The 18,680-nt window shown below is 38.5% G+C and overlaps 2 protein-coding genes across 10 annotated transcripts in view; one reads left to right on the forward strand and one right to left on the reverse strand.

The window, feature by feature from the left end:
* NEMP2 (nuclear envelope integral membrane protein 2) overlaps positions 1 to 10,633 on the forward strand; it is a 34,052-nt gene extending 23,419 nt beyond the window's left edge. For 3 of the 5 annotated variants that reach the window (XM_017852905.1, XM_017852904.1, XM_017852908.1), the window contains 2 exons: positions 1,128 to 1,304; positions 2,369 to 4,783. In XM_017852905.1, coding sequence (XP_017708394.1) covers positions 1,128 to 1,304; positions 2,369 to 2,492 — 301 coding nt within the window. In that variant the 3' untranslated portion in view covers positions 2,493 to 4,783. Of the gene's footprint in view, positions 1 to 1,083; positions 1,305 to 2,368; positions 4,784 to 6,318 lie in introns of those variants that run through there. The other 2 variants (XM_017852906.1, XM_017852907.1) reach the window with 2 other exon arrangements.
* The window catches only part of MFSD6 (major facilitator superfamily domain containing 6), a 94,400-nt gene continuing 85,040 nt past the window's right edge, over positions 9,321 to 18,680 (reverse strand). For all 5 annotated transcript variants that reach the window (XM_017852900.1, XM_017852899.1, XM_017852902.1 and 2 more), the window contains 2 exons: positions 14,239 to 14,519; positions 9,321 to 11,622 (listed from right to left, as the gene is read on the reverse strand). In XM_017852900.1, the coding sequence (XP_017708389.1) occupies positions 11,419 to 11,622; positions 14,239 to 14,519 (485 nt within the window). In that variant the 3' untranslated portion in view covers positions 9,321 to 11,418. The remainder of the gene's footprint in view (positions 11,623 to 14,238; positions 14,520 to 18,680) is intronic.

An 18,680-nucleotide genomic window follows, 5' to 3' on the forward strand; every position in this document is an offset into this window, starting at 1 on the left:
CACACACACACTATATATATATATATATGTATATAAATATAATATTCAAATAATTCTGATGTTCATTTATATTTGGAAATCTCAGGTTAAATTTAAAATCACCCCAAAATATTTTTTAAAACTCATTATAAATAACACAAATGTTTTAGGCCGGGCACGGTGGCTCACGCCTGTAATCCCAGCACTTTGGGAGGCCAAGGTGGGTGGATCATGAGGTCAAGAGTCTGAGACCAGCCTAACCAACATGGTGAAACCCCGTCTCTACTAAAAAATACAAAAATTAGCCAGGTGTGGTGGCATGCGTCTGTAATCCCAGCTACTCAGGAGGGTGAGGCAGGAGAATTGCTCAAATCCCAGAGGCAGAGGTTGCAGTGAGCCAAGATTGCGCCATGGCACTCCAGCCTGGGTGACAGAGCGAGACTCGCTGTCTCAATAAAATAAAATAAAATAAATAAATAAAAGTTTTTAAAACCTTATTATTGTTACTATTTTATGAGATTCTTAGATTCCTAAATTTTTAGGTCGCTACATTTTATGAGATTTAGGATTTTCTTGGTTGGAAAAAGAAAGTTCTAATCATGATCTGCTTGTCATGTAATAAAGGAAGAATTACTATAAATTTTGTACAATATTTGCTCTTTCTAGGATTAGTCAGAATCACCACCACTAGGTGGAAGTGATATCCCACAAATCCTCCCAGGTTCTTGGTGTGGAGAGTAAAGGGTCAGTGTTCTAGAGGGTCTGCATAAAAGGACATCTCAAAAGCTTGCTTCTATTAGTGCCTAATAAAATAAACAGGCCAAGCATTAAAAAAAAAAACAGGCTTTTAATTGCCTGTGTGATTAGAAATCCACCGAGGAAGAAAAATACAATTAACATCTATCAGAAATTAATTCTCAAATGCCTTAGGACATTATTTATGATAGTTCAGGAAATGGGGAAATGTACTGTTAGGCCCAAACTGCATGTTCTCTATACCTCAGTAATGATAACAGCAATAAAAAAATATAGATATGATATGGAGGAAGTTAAGAAGTATTATTACTGTTACAATCTAAGAAATGTATTTTTGTAAATCTTAAGGATTGAATTAGGCAGTAATCCTGCAACCACATGCCACGTTTTAGGAAAATAAAGCAGTGGTTTACATCGAAAGAGCTGGTGGTGAAGTATCTTACAGAAGACGAGTATAGGGAGCAAGCTGATGCTGAAACGAACAGCGCTCTGGAGGAGCTGCGCCGGGCCTGCCGAAAACCCGACTTCCCCTCGTGGCTGGTGGTCTCCAGACTCCACACTCCTAGAAAGTAAGTCCTGCTCTGCTGCTCGGACCATAGTTTAGTTGAGAATGATTTTAAAAATAATATGATGGTTTGGTACAGGCACTTCAGGGTGGAAATACACTACTTCCTTGGATAACAGATGATGTGGAAGTTGTCAGAGGTCCCTTTTCTCAGTACTGTGACTTTGCACAGTAGAACTGCTGATGTCAGAATAAATATTTATCTGATGTTTTATAGGGAAGGCTATAAACATAACTTCCTTATGTTTATAGGGAAGGGAAGGTGGAATAGGGTGTGTGACCTGCTTCTCATCCTATTGGTGGGGAACATCTTTTTTTTGTTTTGTTTTGTTTTTTTCTTTAGACAGAGTCTCGCTCTGTCGCCCAGGCTGGAGTGCAATGGTGCTATCTCAGCTCACTGCAACCTCTGCCTCCCGGGTTCATGCCATTCTCTTGCCTCAGCCTTCTGAGTAGCTGGGATTACAAGGCACACGCCACCATGCCTGGCTAATTTTTGTATTTTCAGTAGAGATGGGGTTTCACCATGTTGGTCAGGCTGGTCTCTTAACTCCTGACCTTGTGATCCGTCTGCCTTGGCCTCCCAGAGTGCTGGGAATACAGGCGTGAGCCACCACGCCCAGCTGGAAAATCATTTTTAAAGTTCACTAAGAAAGACATCTGTCCCAACATTTTTCCTTATTGCTTTCTTTTCCTCATAACTTTATCCAAATAACAGTGCCCTCAAATTAAAGATGGAAGGGGGAAAGCATTTGACACAAAATAATGAATAATAATAAATTCAAACTAATAAAAAATTGAGACAAGAAAGAATTAGAAAACAGGAGTGGGTACATTTGACTCACGTAGTGCTTATACATCTGCCCTGCTTCTCTGCCCTTTCCATGAATAGCTGTCTTTAGAGGGATCACATAAGCCATTCCCATTTTTACACCCACTGGGTAAATACCACCCTCTATTGATGCAAAGTCAAATTTAATTAAAGGGGATAAATAGCAAGGGAACATGTTATCTTTCAAATAAACCTTCCTGAGATAATATTAACTTTATTTAAAACAAAAAACTTATTAGATTTGCAGACTTTGTTCTTGGAGGAAGCCACTTGTCACCTGAAGAAATCAGTCTGCATGAAGAGCAGTATGGCCTTGGGGGTGCCTTCTTGGAAGAGCAGCTCTTTAACCCGAGTACTGCCTGACATGCGACCTTCAAGTTGACTTCATTCTGGACAAGGAAGTGGGCAAAGGGCAGGGATTCTATTAAAGTTAGGCAGAACTGTTCTAGTGAACAGTGGCAAAAACATTTGCTGTGGAGAAAAAAGTCATTCTGGAAAGGAAAACTAACCCATTTTGAAGATAACTTAGCATTCTTGGTGAGTTCTACTATTTACTGTACTGTAGGTGGATACCAAGATTCTGTGACAGCCACTACCACCTTCCTTGAATGAAGGCTTTCATTAGGAATAGGGGAATGGCGTTGTTCTTCAAGGGGCTAGTAAGCATGAACAGGTGCTTTGTCGACACCAGGGCCCTAAATCCGCTGTTCATCCCCTGAACCTGTGTCAGAAAACTCTGCAATACTCTTCCTATATTTCATCAGTATAAGTCCTAAAAGAGACCTGAGACATGCTGGACCAGTGTTTTCCAAAGTACAGCTCACAGGATACTACCGAGCATTGGTCAGTAAAGGTATTCTGAGGTCAGCTAAGATTGATATAAAGTTAAACTAATGTATTTCAGTACCTCTCAGAGTCATTCATAATGCTTATGTGCACTGTCAATCTCCCAAAGAGGAGAAAGTGTGTGCTGCAGTTTCTTGCTTAATTTGACCACAGGACTCTTTTTTCATGAGATTAATATTCCTTGGAACACATGTTTGGAAAGTGCTAATGGCGGTGGAATTGAGCTCTGGAGAGGTTAAATAACTTGTGCAAGACCACACTGAGATGCAGCACTGGTAGAAATCCAGCCCTGGTGTATCCTTTGACTCAGGTAGATAAGATCTTCAGGTGCAAGCTTAGGAGCCATCTTCCAAAGCCATGGGCCTCACAATGTTGGTGGCTTTACTTTTTATTTTTCAATAATGGCCAACTTGCTATTTAACTGTGATAAAGGGAAGTGTTTCTTAAGACATTTTAAAGTTTTTTATACATACATAAGATTTTTATATACATACATAAGGATTAGATACTATGATTACTTTTTTTTGTATTTTGAAATTGAAGGCATTTAACCTCTTGTGACATTTTGAATTGACTGATCCATTTAAAAAATTGTTTAGTTATATGTGTTTATAACAGTTTCTTACAAAACAATTTTTTTCTTGAGTCATGACATTAAACTCCAGAGTGAAATGAGGGGCTGTGAGCTTTGACCCTGAGGAAAGGCCAAAACATAGATCTGAGAAAAGATTTGAACATGGCAAGACAATCTCAGGGTTAAGATGTTGCTTAGTTGATTCTGAGAATCAAAATCAGGCTTTTTTTCCTGTGATGGGATCATAAAAATCTTTTTATCAGGACAAGGGTTATGGGGGAAGGATAGACAGAATTTTGGCACTGCTGCTTTCCTGAGCCAAATTTAGTAGTTTTTCTAAATCATGAAAAAAGAGCATGACTATCCATCTGGAACTTTCTAGATTGATTTTCAAATGATAGTTCCTCTTTGAAGTATTTACAGGTCTGTTTTTGCCAGACATCTTTTCATACTAGGAACTTTGTTTTTTTGTAATATCCACTAAAGTTAATCTGCCTTTATATAGACTTGGATTTTTAAAGAACCAAAGGATGTATTTCCCATTCAGATTTATGGTAACTATTTTATGAGTAAATAGAAGTTTGAACATTTTTCTTATGGTTTAATCTGTTTTTTTATAATTATATTTATTGGTGATATAAATGTATCAGATGTATCAGTGCCTGTGCTCACCAAGTTTGTCTCCTAAGAGACAGTTTGTGTGGTACAACATATGCGTATGAGTAAATAACACATAAACAATCTGCTGGGGCTGCCAGGTATGTCCCAGCCAGGACAGCCACTGGGCCAGGGGGAAGAGGTACTGCTGAGGGAAGGAAGCAGCTCTTCATGGGCAGCTAGCCAGGTGTAACCATCACAGTAAGAACAGCCAAAGAGAGAAGAACAGCAGCAGTCCTCCAGGATATTGTTTTCCATGTTTATTTTTAGAAGAAATCATAGGTTTGTCAGTTTCTGCTTTGTGACTACTGTGAGAAGCTAAACAATTAAAAGCATTACTTGTGATATTTTTAGTGTATTTATGTTGTTTTCATTTGATTTGGGAGTATATTATAGTACTGATCACAATTCTAATCCCTATCAAGCAATGTACAGATAACTTGTAAGAAATGTTTCCCTCCTTTCTTTCCTCCCTTCTCTTCTCTTTCTCCCTCACCTCCTCTCTCCTCTCCTCCTCCCTTTTTAAAGTCCTTTGAACAGTTTAAACGACCACTAAATAAGATGCCTCTGCCCTTCACAGGTGGTTGGAAGTTGACTTTGTGCTTCACACACCATAGGTGTATAATTATAGAGCCTAACAGATCCCTTTGTTATGTTATTGCTTATGTTTCATGCCTACAAAAGCTTACTGTTGTTAGCAAGTTGGACTGTTTGACACCAGATGTGTGGGTGAGATATAGTGTAGGTGGCTATGCTTAAACAATTGTATCATTCAAGTGTTACTTTAAAAAAGTTTTAAAACACATTTTACATATCACAAAAAAATGCTTTGTGAATTAGTTGTATGGTCTGCCAGTAATACTTAGGGCTGAATTATAGGGGAATGTCCATCTGACATGAAGGACAATATTTCAATTTATGACTTTTTAAAAAAGATCTGGAAATTTCAGATATTTCGATTTTAAGAGGGTTTGGAATAGATGACGGATTACATAAAAATATCTAAATATGTGGAGGAATTAAGATCCTGAAGTGATGCCAACTAAACAAATGCTCTCTTACATTATTCTGTATGTGACTGTTCCCCAGAGTTAGAGATGTACAATTTTATAAATTAAATTTTCTTGTCCAAATGAAAGCAAGATAGACAACATAATGGACGTGGAAGTTTGAAGACACCTGTGGGAAGACAGAGAGGTACTTTCAGGTGACAACAGGAGCAAGCTGCCTTCTGAGAGAGCCTGCTGGGTGGCATGACATTGAAGAGTGAACTATTTGGGTGTAACTGTTAGCCTTATTGACTCAGAACCCTGCTTTTTGTTATTGCACCATAAGACTTGTCTCCTGTTAGCCAATTCATATAGTTGGTACAGATAGTGATTCAGAACCAAAAATATAACTAGCATAAGGATAAAAACACTTGAATTGATATGACCAGCAAAGTCTCTCTCAGAAGACAGAGTTACAAGGGGTCAAATTATAATAAGGAGGCTACCTGGTCAACTGAAACAAAACAAAGGGAGCTTGTTATATAATTCACATGGTTAATGTCATGAGGCCAAAGAGTTTAATGCAGATGCCACCCCCCACCCCAATGGGGCTAGCCTTGTTAATGGGATGAGATACCAGCTCTGTTGACAAAGACCACCCCTTCCTTTATGCAGGTCCTGCCAACTTTTCCTCTCTGTGACTGCTGTTTTTCTAATCATTATTGACCAACATTCCACCCCCTCTGATGGGCATAGTTTTACTCAGATATGTTAAAATCTTTAGTCTTTCTCTGGCCTAGGAGTTGGATTATCTTTTAAAAGTAACTATTTTTTTGTTATGATCCCTGAATGTGAAACCTTAATAAGTCACCCGAGATTTGAAATGAATACTATATTTATCTACGATAAATCTTGGAAGATGCAGTTAGTGGGTAGCTTCTATTATTTAAATAATTTGAGGGATAATTTTTTTAGATTTGGTCCTTTTTCCAAAAAAGACTGATTGAAAAGAAAAGGAGAATAATACCAACATTGATTGAGAGATCCATCAGGCGCCTTCGATACCTCTTAATTTGCACCTCATGGTCACTCTGTGACATGTTTTGGTATTTTCATTTTACAGATGAGGAAAGACCCAGAGAAGATAGGAGAAAGTTGCTGAAGGACACATATAGCTAAAGTGGTAAAATCAGAATTCAAGCCCCCATATGTCTGCTTCCAGGCTCATATTCTACTTCCTTTATTACCATGTTTTTAAGAAAGTTAAGGAAATGACCCCATGGATAATGCATTCAAGAGGTGACTACATCTGCTGATGTTATACACATACCAGTCATTTGTGCCCCGCAGCGATGGACACTGTAGTCTGTGGCTCTTGTCAGTGCTTCTCAGATTATCTGGGGTGATGGACCCGTTTCCCTCAGTTCATCACAAGTAATACTTTTGTAAGATACACTAAATTATTAGAAAAATGAAATAATCTTTAAAAGAAAAGACATACAGAATATAAGCACGATGATCATGTCATGACAACAACTTGCCATACATATTTTGAAACGTCTAATTTCTATGTTGTCACATACCAGCAGTAGTTTGACAGCACCAGTCCTTGAGCACACTTTGAGTAGCACTGGTCTACATGTTATTTCTCTAAGATGCCACTGATCTTTTCAAGAAACAAAAAAAAATCCTGACCTTTTTCAAATATAAGTGTACAATTTAGAAGAATGGCATTCTGCGCTGACAATTGGAGAGAGTATGGTATATAATTTGTTAAATGATTATAAAATTGTTTTCTTTTGTTGACACCTCTAAGAAGAAAAGAAAATGAAAATTATGGAATTTATAACCTCTCTCAGCAGACTTTTGCACTTTATGGAATTGTCATCGTCGTCATTTTTTTCCATCTTCCTCCACTTAAGTTTTGTCTAATTTTATCTCTTAACTAACTCATATCCCCAACCACTTAATGTTTACAATGCATGTGGGAATTGAATGCCTTATTGTATACCTTACTAGACATAGGTAAATATGTATAGTATGGCACTGTAGATTGGGAGAATGGAATATGATTATAGATTTAAATGGCAATAAAAGAATAGAACTAGACCCTGATTGGGGAAATGAGACAGCACTCCTCCTGCCCCGAGCACTTTGCTACACAACAATGGCAGTATTTATGGAGCACACACTGTGTCTCAGATAACTCATTTTAAACATCAACCTGTAACATACCTACTGTAATCACTTCCGTTCTACAGAGGTGGGTCCCGAGGCCCAGCGATGTTATATGTGTGTGTAAGTTCTCACTGGCAGAGCTGGGACTCAAATGCAAACAGTGTGACTCCAGGGTGCACACTCCTAACCCCAACATTGTAAGGTCCTTGGGTTGCCATCTGAAAACTGGGACTTTCCTGGAGCCACAGTGGGGGACAAGTGGTCCTATATTAGCTGCCTGAAGCAGATGGCAGCTGGTTGAGAGTTAGGTACCCAGCTGGACTGGCACTTAGCTGGACTGGCTCACTTTCCCCCCATGTTAGACATCAGCAAGTTTCCAGTTACTCCCTTATAAGAAGCCACAGTTTGTCCTGGCATAATGTAAACTACTTTCTGAGATCTGACAAACCACTCCCCCCTTCACCTAGGCACCAGCCTCTCTCCCAGCTGCTCCATGGTTTGGAATTCTTAAGCCAGATATTCTCAAGGCTTTGCTAAACAAGCCCAGGAGTGGTTTGGGGCTTCAAAAGTAGCCTTTGTCTTGTCTCCATGCTCCAAAGGACTGAAGAACTTCCAAATGGAAAATCACCTCTTTCTTCCGTATAGTCACTGTCAAAGCATACCCTCATTTTCACAGAATTAACATAATCTTAAGCTCTAACCTCTCACACTGAAGCTGAGGAAACAGGCCCAGAGATCTCCCAAAGGTGATCTCTTTCTTTATACCCATGCTGTCCAATATGGTAGTCTTGAGCCACGTGTGGCTATTTAAAATTAGAAACCTAATTCCCCAGAAAATTAGCCACGTCAGTTGTTTAATAGCCACATATGGCTTATGGTTACCATACTGGACAGTGTAAATCGAGAACTTCCCATCTTCCCAGTAAGTCCTACTGGACAGTGCTATTCTACGATGCCGTCACCTTGGTTACAGAGCTGTGGGTGTGTCTGCTTTCCCTTCCTGATTCCCATGGCCCTGGCCAGAGTCCCTACCAACCTCTGGGTTTCCTGTGCAGAATTATCAGTCCAGCCAACTCACTTGCAGCGTGTAAAGGGTCTGGTGTACCTACATTTCACAAAGCATCAGGAATTTGAAGGATTTCTAGAAATCTAGGAATATCTAGAAATCCTAAATGGAAATACAACCACACACATACACATATCAGGCATGTATGGTCATGGTTCAGGCTGGGCTGCTTTATGGCTTCCTCTGCCACAGCAGATGCAGGGAATGGCCTCCCTGCCTCCTGGGGTGGGGCAAGGTGCTTAGCGGACTAGGGCTTGACATTAGGAAGATTTGAGTTTGAATCCTGGCTTTGTGACCTTGATCTCAAACTGTTAGCTTTAGAATTCTCTTATTTAAAATGGGGATAGTGATAGGAACACCTCCAGTTTTTGTTCAGGGCAAAATGATAATCTCAGCACACTACAAGCACCCAATATCCATGGATGTGGTTCCCTTTTCCTAGATTCCCTGCTTAACTCCAAATTAGTGGAGAGGAATATTGCCTAAGTAATGGTCTCAGTACCTCAGCAGTACTGGTAGGAATTGCCAATTAGAGGGACGCTATTAGCCAACTGTCCATGTGACCCATGGCAGGATTAATAAGCCAGTAAAGCAGCGTTGCTCTTCCTGTGAATTCCTTAACGCTTTTCATGAGGTTTACTGCCTGCTGGGCAATGTATGTATTATAATCTATTCCTAAGACTTGAGGAATAGTTTAATAATTAGCAATTAACCGCTTTGGATCCACACAAGCTCAGAACTTGCGTAATTTACTGTTTCTACAACCATAGGAGAAAGAGTAGGAAGTAAGTAAGTAAGGCAGTGATTACCAGCCTGGGCTCTGTGACACCCCTGCGTGTGCTGAGGGATCTCAAGAGGGGTTACAAAATCTCAAATCAAAATTTAATTTGAATTCACTTTAATATTTTTTAAGGTAGCATATGGCACTTTGGGGACAGGAAGAAAAAGTCACAAAGTCCACAAACCCATGAAGGTGTCAGCTCACAAGGCTGGGAATGACTGCATTATAGATTCTGCTGTCACAGTCAATGTTCCATAACAAAGGCATGTTGAATTTGGTCTCACTGATTACAGAGTAAAGGACTTTTGTTTGGTCACATCTTTATCATTTAAGAAACATTTAAAAATGGTATTTATTTATATTTCAACATGTCAGCTGTGCATTTCCAAAACAGCAGGCTTTTCAAAGGAATAAATCAGAACTGTAAACACAAGATACAGTATAAGTTTTTGACTTCCTACAGTCAGTTTCACAAATCCACATACTGTACATTCATAGGTGAGGTTCAGCCTGTCACCCATTTCTTTATTTCTATAATTACACAAGCATAATAAATACATCTGATTTTAAAGGTCACTTAAAATGAGTCATAATTTACAGTACAGTACATTTCAGTTCAAGTGCAAAAAATAACTATTTGCTGAATTCTATTTCAGTTATTTTATTTTTAAGCTGTGTGGTGAAGCTAGACATCCAAGTGTAGAATTTCTTATCCCAAATGCAGTACTGGGCAGAACTACTGTGTCATGGAGAAGCCCTCACTTTACAATTGATCCTGTCTAATCAAGGTCAAAGGGTAAGGTGAGTGGCTCATTTCTAACTGTTCTTTTCTTTCCTCTCTCGCCTGTGCTCATCCACAGCTATTATAAATTATATAATTCACCTTTAGTCAGCTAAAGCAGTGTTCCCTTTTCCACACTCCCCCCAGGTTTTCTGTTAACCTCTACTTGATTTTGAGCGGCAAGCTTTACATGTGATCCACGCAGCCATTGTTCTGGCTGCAGCTGTAACGTTTGCAGTTGCATATGTTACATTGTCCAGTGTCTGACTGTGTCTTCATGAGAAGGAATATACTGAGATTTTCTTTCTTTAGTCATTGGAAGGAAAGTACAGTTGCTACTTATTGCCATCCTTCCCATTCATGGTTTCCTATTTACCACCTCTTCCTCACCAAAAACAAAACAAAACTGACCCAATATGTAATTTCTAAAATTGTATCCCTCCCCAGGCACTTAAATCTTATACTGTGATTTGTAAATAGTACTGCTTATTTGCTGGAACTCTTAGGAATTCAGTGATTTTTGTGTGTGTTTCATTCCCTCAGCTAATTAGAGCCTGAATCACTACAAGATAGTAAATAGCAAGATAGGCTATTTACATTATCAATATATGTAGTAAACTCTTGTCTATCAAGCCACAGGATACTGAGTTGGTTGGTTGACTTGAAATAATCCCTCGTTTCTGTTTTTTTTCTCAAAACCCATTTAAAACAAAAGGCATTTTTAAGCTCAGCTTAGCTTGCAGTAGTCAATAATAGCTTCTGTTGCTCAAAGAATTATTTCCATTATATACCATACACATATAAAAATATATTTGCTAAAGATATGTAAAGTTTCTGATGAAACTTTTAACTTCATTTTTTAACTTTAACTTTTAACTTTATTTTAACAAAAGCACATGTGCTACTAACTTTTATCTGGTTACTTTTAAATATATCTTGTAATTTTAAAATGGTTCTCTTCAAGAAAAAAGAAAGTCTAGATGAATTCTATCTCTTCCCAGTTTGTATTAAGAACCAAATAATAAGAATAAATAATCAGAAGAGGGAAATTATATCCACATTCACCTCAAAACACTTTCACTCCCTCCACTTACTTAGTGTAACTGCTGGTTTCAACTCTTACTGCACTGGCAGAGAAATTCTATCATCCTTAACCTAACCAAACAAAGAACTGAAAGTCCTCATTGAACTCCATTTCCCTGTTGTAATTCCAAGGGGATTACGAAAGTTTACCTTTTCCTGCCAATATGTACTGTAGCTCCTGTGTGTGTGTTTCCATGTTAATGAGTTTAGATATTTAGAAGCATATGCAGTGCTGTGCTCCTCCAGGGAAGGCGTATCCTGGCTGGGGGGCCTCGCCCTGTGTCCTGGCTGAGGAGCCTGATTCCATGCAGGGTGTGAGATGAGCAGGATGCCCTCAGTGTCCTCCTGCGGCCAGCTGAGCCTGCTGCTCTTCACTCTCCTCTGTGCGCGGGTCCACACTGGGGTGAGCAGGGCTGGTCTGTGTCTGAGATGCTGCTGGGTCAGGGGATGGCAGGTTTCTACATGGGTCAGAGTGAGTCTCACATGGGACAGGCTGGGCTCTACCAGCAGGAGAATTTTCCCTGTTCTCATTGGTCCCCTGGAGGTAGAAAACAGGAGATGCCCCATGATCAGTGACAGCAAATAAATCCAACTTTTTATACATGCTTTTAAGTAAGATAGGAAACATGGGGAGATCATCTGGAAGTGCCCATTTCAGGGACCAAGTAACAGAGTAATAAGGATAGAATGTCTTACCTTTCATCTCCTTTCCTATGTGCAACTGCCAGAGCCGCATGAAAAACACAAACACTATAAGCAGACGCGTCTTGTGGAAAAAGGAACATTACTACCAAAATGTCTGTTAGTACTTGGTAAACAGTTTACATCAGCAAATATTTGCTGAGCCCCCCAGCCATGTGGCAAGTCGCTGGGCAAGCACTATGGAATAACTGAAACTCAGGCCGCTTGCTAAGACCACAGAATCCAAGAGCCAGAAGACACTTTGTCTAACAGAAGTATGTAAGGGGTTCTCATCCTCATCCTTGGAGGCAGAGCTGGGAGAGAATGTCCTGTAATTAAGAGTCCTGATGTATATTTGGTATTTCAAAATGTGCACCAAAAGTTAGATAAGACAGAACATCCACATAAAAAAATGAATGTAAACAAGCACTTGTGTAACCAACTGTAAATAACCATGAGTATAACATCACCAGCAGCAATTTCCATAAATGCCATATTGGTTGTACAAATAAGAAAAAAATTTAAATAGATTCTCCCCAAATTAGTACCTATCACTTTTAGCTGAGCACCCAACAGAAATGTTCATTTCTGTGGTTCTACAATGTAAGAAAAGAAACTTAGTATAATGACTTCTAGGAATAACTACAGCATACCTGCCAGTTTTATTAATCCTAACATACCAGGAAATTTTATTTATTTATTTATTTTGAGATGGAGTCTTGCTCTGTCGCCCAGGCTGGAGTGCAGTGGCCGATCTCAGCTCACTGCAAGCTCCGCCTCCNAAATTAGTACCTATCACTTTTTAGCTGAGCACCCAACAGAAATGTTCATTTCTGTGGTTCTACAATGTAAGAAAAAGAAACTTAGTATAATGACTTCTAGGAATAACTACAGCATACCTGCCAGTTTTTATTAATCCTAACATACCAGGAAATTTTTATTTATTTATTTATTTATTTATTTATTTATTTATTTATTTATTTATTATTTTGAGAAGGAGTCTCGCTCTGTCACCTAGGCTGAAGTGCAGTGGCGTGATCTTGGCTCACTGGAACCTCCGCCTCCCGGGTTCAAGCAATTCTCTGCCTCAGCCTTCTGGAGTAGCTGGGATTACAGGCACCTGCCACCATGCCCAGCTAATTCCTGTATTTTTAGTAGAGACAGGGTTTCACCATCTTGGCCAGGCTGGTCTCGATCTCCTGACCTTGTGATCCACCCACCTTGGCCTCCCAAAGTGCTAGGATTACAGGCGTGAGCCACCACCACGCCCAGCCCAGAAAAAAAACTGATTAATCCTAACATGCCAGAAAAAAAAGCCACATTAAAAATTTAATGTGGCTTCTATGAAAATGAGGATGAATACACAAAGTAATGAAAATATTGCTACTCAAGCAGCAGATATTAAAATCATCTTTCTCCTGTTTTATCATCTTGCTTTAAGGTATTAAAATCCTGTATATGCTTCTCCCACCACAATGTCTGGTTCCTGACTGAGCAGAGGAATTATATGAGTTTATTATCTTGATAAATTAACAAAAAGGATCATGCGTGGACTGGCAATGCATATGGCTATCAGTAAAGAACCAAATTTGGTTAAAATTTCACAAAGATTTTATGTCAGCTTACAAAGTTAAGATTAATTAGTTCAACAAATTTTCTGAAAGGGGAACTACTCAAATTACTCTTATTTTAAATCTTTCCCCTTTATTTTTTTATGTGTCCTCTGAAGCTACTCCAGACAGAGTTGATATGACTTACCAAGTAAAAGGGAGTGATTATTATAAAATGGAGGAACTGGGTCCATTTCTTTGGCTAAATGATTTATAGAAGTTACACTCATTTTCCAAAGTCAGGATACACCTGTACAGTTATCCACACTTCTATCAACATGATTTAACTACTCAGGAAAGATCACTCCTCTGGGGACAAGAAAAATCACTTTTAGACTTATTTTTCAGGTGAGGCCACCTGCACAACCATAATTCCACTGAGTTAGGTGTCCTATCATACCCATACAGTGGCTCAATTAATTCAATAAATATTTATTGTGGTCCTATAATAATATATAATGCCCCCCACTAGAATTTTGGAATTACAGAGATTAATAAATACGGTTCCTGAAGGCATGAACCATGTATTCTCCTTTCAGCTGGCAACCGTCAATACTGAAATTTAAAACAAATATACAATGAAAGAATGGATTTATTTATTTTATTTCTTTCAAGAAGTGAAAGAATCATATCCTCTGAAGTTTTCCTGAACTCCATAAGGCAGAATATTCTCTCTATGGGACCTTGTATACACCCTCTTTAACTCAGTGTTCACAGAGTACTGAAATTGTTTGCATGTTTATTTCCCCCACCAGACTTTCAATAAATCTTGTTGAATGAAAAGTGAGTAATTAAAACAACTGAGCCCAGTTAAGGTATCTTGAGTGACAGGTAATACTGCTAGCCCAGCAAAGGAACTGTACCTGTAAAGGCTGTATCTCAGAAGCACGGTTGTCTCTTGTGAGTTGCATCATCTCTTTAATTTGGTAGAGTGCATAGACAAAGGTCACCCAGGGAGAAGAGCTGACTCCCCAGGCTGGTTTATTCACATCTTCCTGTTCTTCCTGGTGCTTAGTTTTCTTGGGTGGAAGTCTGGGCTCAATGCGTGGCATGACATCTTCTGTCTGTTGCTGTATCAAGTCGATGGTTGCTATAGGAACAGGACTGGAGGGAACAGGAATTCTTTCTGCCAACATTGCCTTGTCTGGAGAGAAAATAATGTTTAAACTATTTTTCAGCATTTTCTACACGTTTGAACAAAGGTAAAAATAAATAAACCAAGAATCCCATATGCCCATTCCAGAGTGCTTGGTAATATTAATAAATTGCTGGTTACCAATGACTTCATTACTTGGTGCAAGTACTGAATCAATGAACGTGATGATTATCTTTGGGTCTCTTTATAGGGCTTAATAGACATTAACATATATACTTAAGAAATCTATTTTTCATTTAACTTAGAACATCAGTGGGACATAGGTTATAATGAGTGTTGCCTTAGGCCCATTTACAGGATTATGATTAAAAGACAGGCATCAAAACAGGAAAAGCCACATGATAGTTATTTTTTTAAAAAAATTTTTATTCCCATAGGTTTTTTGGGGAACAGGTGGTAGTTGGTTACATAAGTTCTCTAATGGTGATTTGTGAGATTTTGGTGCAGCCATCACCCGAGCAGTATACAATGAACCCAGTTAGTAGTCTTGTATCCCTCACCCCCTTCCCACCCTTTCCCCTGTGTCCCCAAAGTCCATCGTATCATTCTCATGCCTTTGCATCCTCACAGCTTAGCTCCCACTTATAAATGAGAATATATGATATTGGGTTTTCTATTCCTGAGTTACTTGACTTATAATATGGTCACCAATCCCATCCAGGTTGCTGTGAATGCCATTAGTTCATTCCTTTTTATGGCTGAGTAGTATTCCATTGTGTATGTATGTGTGTGTGTGTGTGTATATATATATGTTTGTGTATATATATGTACGTATGTGTATACACACACACACACACACTACAGTTTCTTTACCCATTCATTGATTGTTGGGCATTTGGGTTGGTTCTGCATTTTTGCAATTGTGAATTGTGCTGCTATAAACATGCACGTGCAAGTGTCTTTTTCATATAATGACTTCTTTTCCTCTGGGTAAATACCCAGTAGTGGGATTGCTGGATCAAATGGTAGTTCTACTTTTAGTTCTTAAGGAATCTCCATACTGTTTTCCATAGTGTTTGTACAGTTTACATTCCTGCCAGCAGTGTAGAAGTGTTTCCTTTTCACCACATCCACACCAACATTGATTATTTTTTGATCATTTGATAATGGCCATTCTTGTGGGAGTAAGGTGGTATCACATTGTGGTTTTGATTTGTATTTCCCTAATCACTACTGATGTTGACCATTTTTTCTTGTTTGTTGGCCATTTGTGTATCTTCACTTGAGAATTGTTTATGCATGTCCTTAGTCCACTTTTTGATGTTTTTTTTTTTCTTGCTAATTTGTTTGAGTTCTTTGTAGATTCTGGATATTAGTCCTTTGTTGGATGCATAGACTGAAGATTTGCTCCCACTCTGTGGGTTGTCTATTTACTCTGCTGACTGTTCCTTTTGCTGTGCAAAAGCTCTTTAGTTTAATTAAGTCCTATCTATTTATCTTTGTTTTTGTTGCATTTGCTTTTGGGTTCTTGGTCATGAAATCTCTGCCTAAGCCAATATCTAGAAGGGTTTTTCTGATGTTATCTTCTAGAATTTTTAGTTTCAGGTCTTACATTTAAGTCCTTGATCCATCTTGAGTTGACTTTTTTATAAGGTGAGAGATAAGAATCCAGTTTCATTCTCCTACATGTTGCTTGCCAATTATCCCAGCACCATTTGTTGATTAGCGTGTCCTTTCCCCACTTTATGTTTTTGTTTGCTTTGTCAAATATCAATTGGCTGTAAGTATTTGGCTTTATTTCTGGGTTCTCTATTCTGTTTCATTGGTCCATGGGCCTATTTTTATACCAGTACCATGCTGTTTTGGTGACTATGGCCTTATAGTATAGTTTGAAATCAGGTAGTGTGATGCCTCCCAATTTGTTCTTTTTGCTTAGTCTCACTTTGGCTATGCAGGCTATTTTTTGGTTCCATATGAATTTTAGGATTTTTTTTTTCATCGTTCAGAAGAATGATGGTATTTTGATGGGAATTGCATTGAATTTGTAGATTGCTTTTGGCAGTATGGTTATTTTCACAATATTGATTCTACCCATCCATGAACATGGGATGTATTTCCATTTGTTTATGTCATGTATGATTTCTTTCAGCAGTGTTTTGTAGTTTTCCTTGTAGAGGTCTTTCACCTCCTTGGTTAGGTATATTCCTAAATACTTTATTTTTTACAGCTATTATAAAAGGAGTTGGGTTCTTGATTTGATTCTCATCTTGGTCACTGTTGGTATATAGCAGAGCTACTGATTTGTGTACATTAATTTTGTATCCTGAAATATTGCTGAATTCATTTATCAGTTCTAAGGCCTTTTAGGAGGATTTCAGGGTTTTCTAGGTATACAGTCTTATCATCAGCAAACAGCAACAGTTTGACTCCTCTTTACTGATTTGGATGCCCTTTATTTCCTTCTTTTGTCTGATTGCTCTGGCTAGGACTATGTACTATGTTGAATAGAAGTGGTGGGAGTGGGCATCCTTGCCTTGTTCCAATTTTCAGAGGGAATGCTTCCAAATTCTCCCTGTTCAGTATTATGTTGGCTGTGGGTTTATCACAAATGGCTTTTATTTCATTATGGTATGTTTCTTATATGTTGATTTTGCTGAGGGTTTTAATCATAAAGGGATGCTGGATTTCATCAAATGCTTTTTCTGCATCTACTGAGATGATCACGTGATTTTTGTTTTTAATTCTGTTTATGTGGTGAAAGACATTTATTGACTTGCATATGTTAAACCATTCCTGCATCCCTGGTATGAAACCCACTTGATCATGGTGGATTATCTTTTTGACATGCTGTTGGATTCGATTAACTAGTATTTTGTTAAGGATTTTTGCATCAATGTTCATCAGGGATATTGGTCTGTAGTTTTCTTTTTTTGTTATGTCCTTTCCTGGTTTTGGTATTAGGGTGATACTGGCTTCATGGAAGGTTTTAGGGAGGATTCCCTCTTTCTCTATCTTGAGGAATAGTGTCAATAGAATTGGTACCAATTCTTCTGTGAATGCCTGATAGAATTCAGCTGTGATCCATCTGGTCCTGGACTTTTTGTTGGCAATTTTTTATTACTGTTTTAGTCTCACTACTTAGTTGTCTGTTCAGGGTTTCTAATTCTTCCTGATTTAAGCTAGGAGGGTTGTATCTTTCAAGGAACTTATCTCCTCTATGTTTTCCAGTTTATGCATGTAAAGGTGTTAATAGTAGCCTTGAATGATCTTTTGTATTTCTATGGTGTCAGTTGTAATATTTCCTGTGTTGTTTCTCATTGAGCTTATTTGGATTTTCTCTTTTCTTTTCTTGGTTAATCTTAATGATATATCAATTTTATCTTTTCAACCAGCTTTTTCTTTCATTTATTTTTTGTATTTTTGTCTTTCAATTTCGTTTACTTCTTGTCTCATCTTGGTTATTTCCTTTCTTCTGCTGGGTTTGGTTTGTTCTTGTTTCTCTGTGACCTTAGATTGTCTACTTGTGTTCTTTCATACTTTTTGATGTAGGCATTTAAGGCTATGACCTTTCCCCCTTATCATTGTCTTTGCTGTATCCCAGAGGTTTTGATAGGTTGTGTCACTATTATTGTTCAGTTCAAAAAATTTTATTTTTTATTTTTATTTTATTTTATTTTTGAGATGGAGCCTTGCTCTGTTGCCCAGGCTGGAGTGCAGTGGCGTGATCTCGGCTCACTGCAAGCTCTGCCTCCCGGGTTCATGCCATTCTCCTGCCTCAGCCTCTCGAGTAGCTGGGATTACAGGCACCTGCCACCACGCCTGACTAATTTTTTGTATTTTTAGTAGAGACAGAGTTTCATTGTGTTAGCCAGGATGATCTCAATCTCCTGACCTCGTGATCCACCTGACTCGGCCTCCCAAAGTACTGGGATTACAGGCGTGAGCCACCGCACCCGGCCAGTTCAAAGAATTTTAAATTTCCATCTTGATTTTGTTGTTGACCCAATGATCATTCAGGAGGTTATTTAATTTCCATGTATTTGCATGGTTTTGAAGGTTCCTTTTGGAGTTGGTTTCCAGTTTTATTCCACTGTGGTCTGAGATAATACTTTATATAATTTCAATTTTCTTAAATTTGTTGAGACTTGTTTTGTGGCCTATCATACATCTTGGAGAAAGTTCCATGCACTGATGAATAGAATGTATATT

Source organism: Rhinopithecus bieti, unplaced genomic scaffold, assembly GCF_001698545.2.
Source record: "Rhinopithecus bieti isolate Rb0 unplaced genomic scaffold, ASM169854v2 scaffold_35609, whole genome shotgun sequence".
NCBI classification, from domain to species: Eukaryota; Metazoa; Chordata; class Mammalia; order Primates; family Cercopithecidae; genus Rhinopithecus; species Rhinopithecus bieti.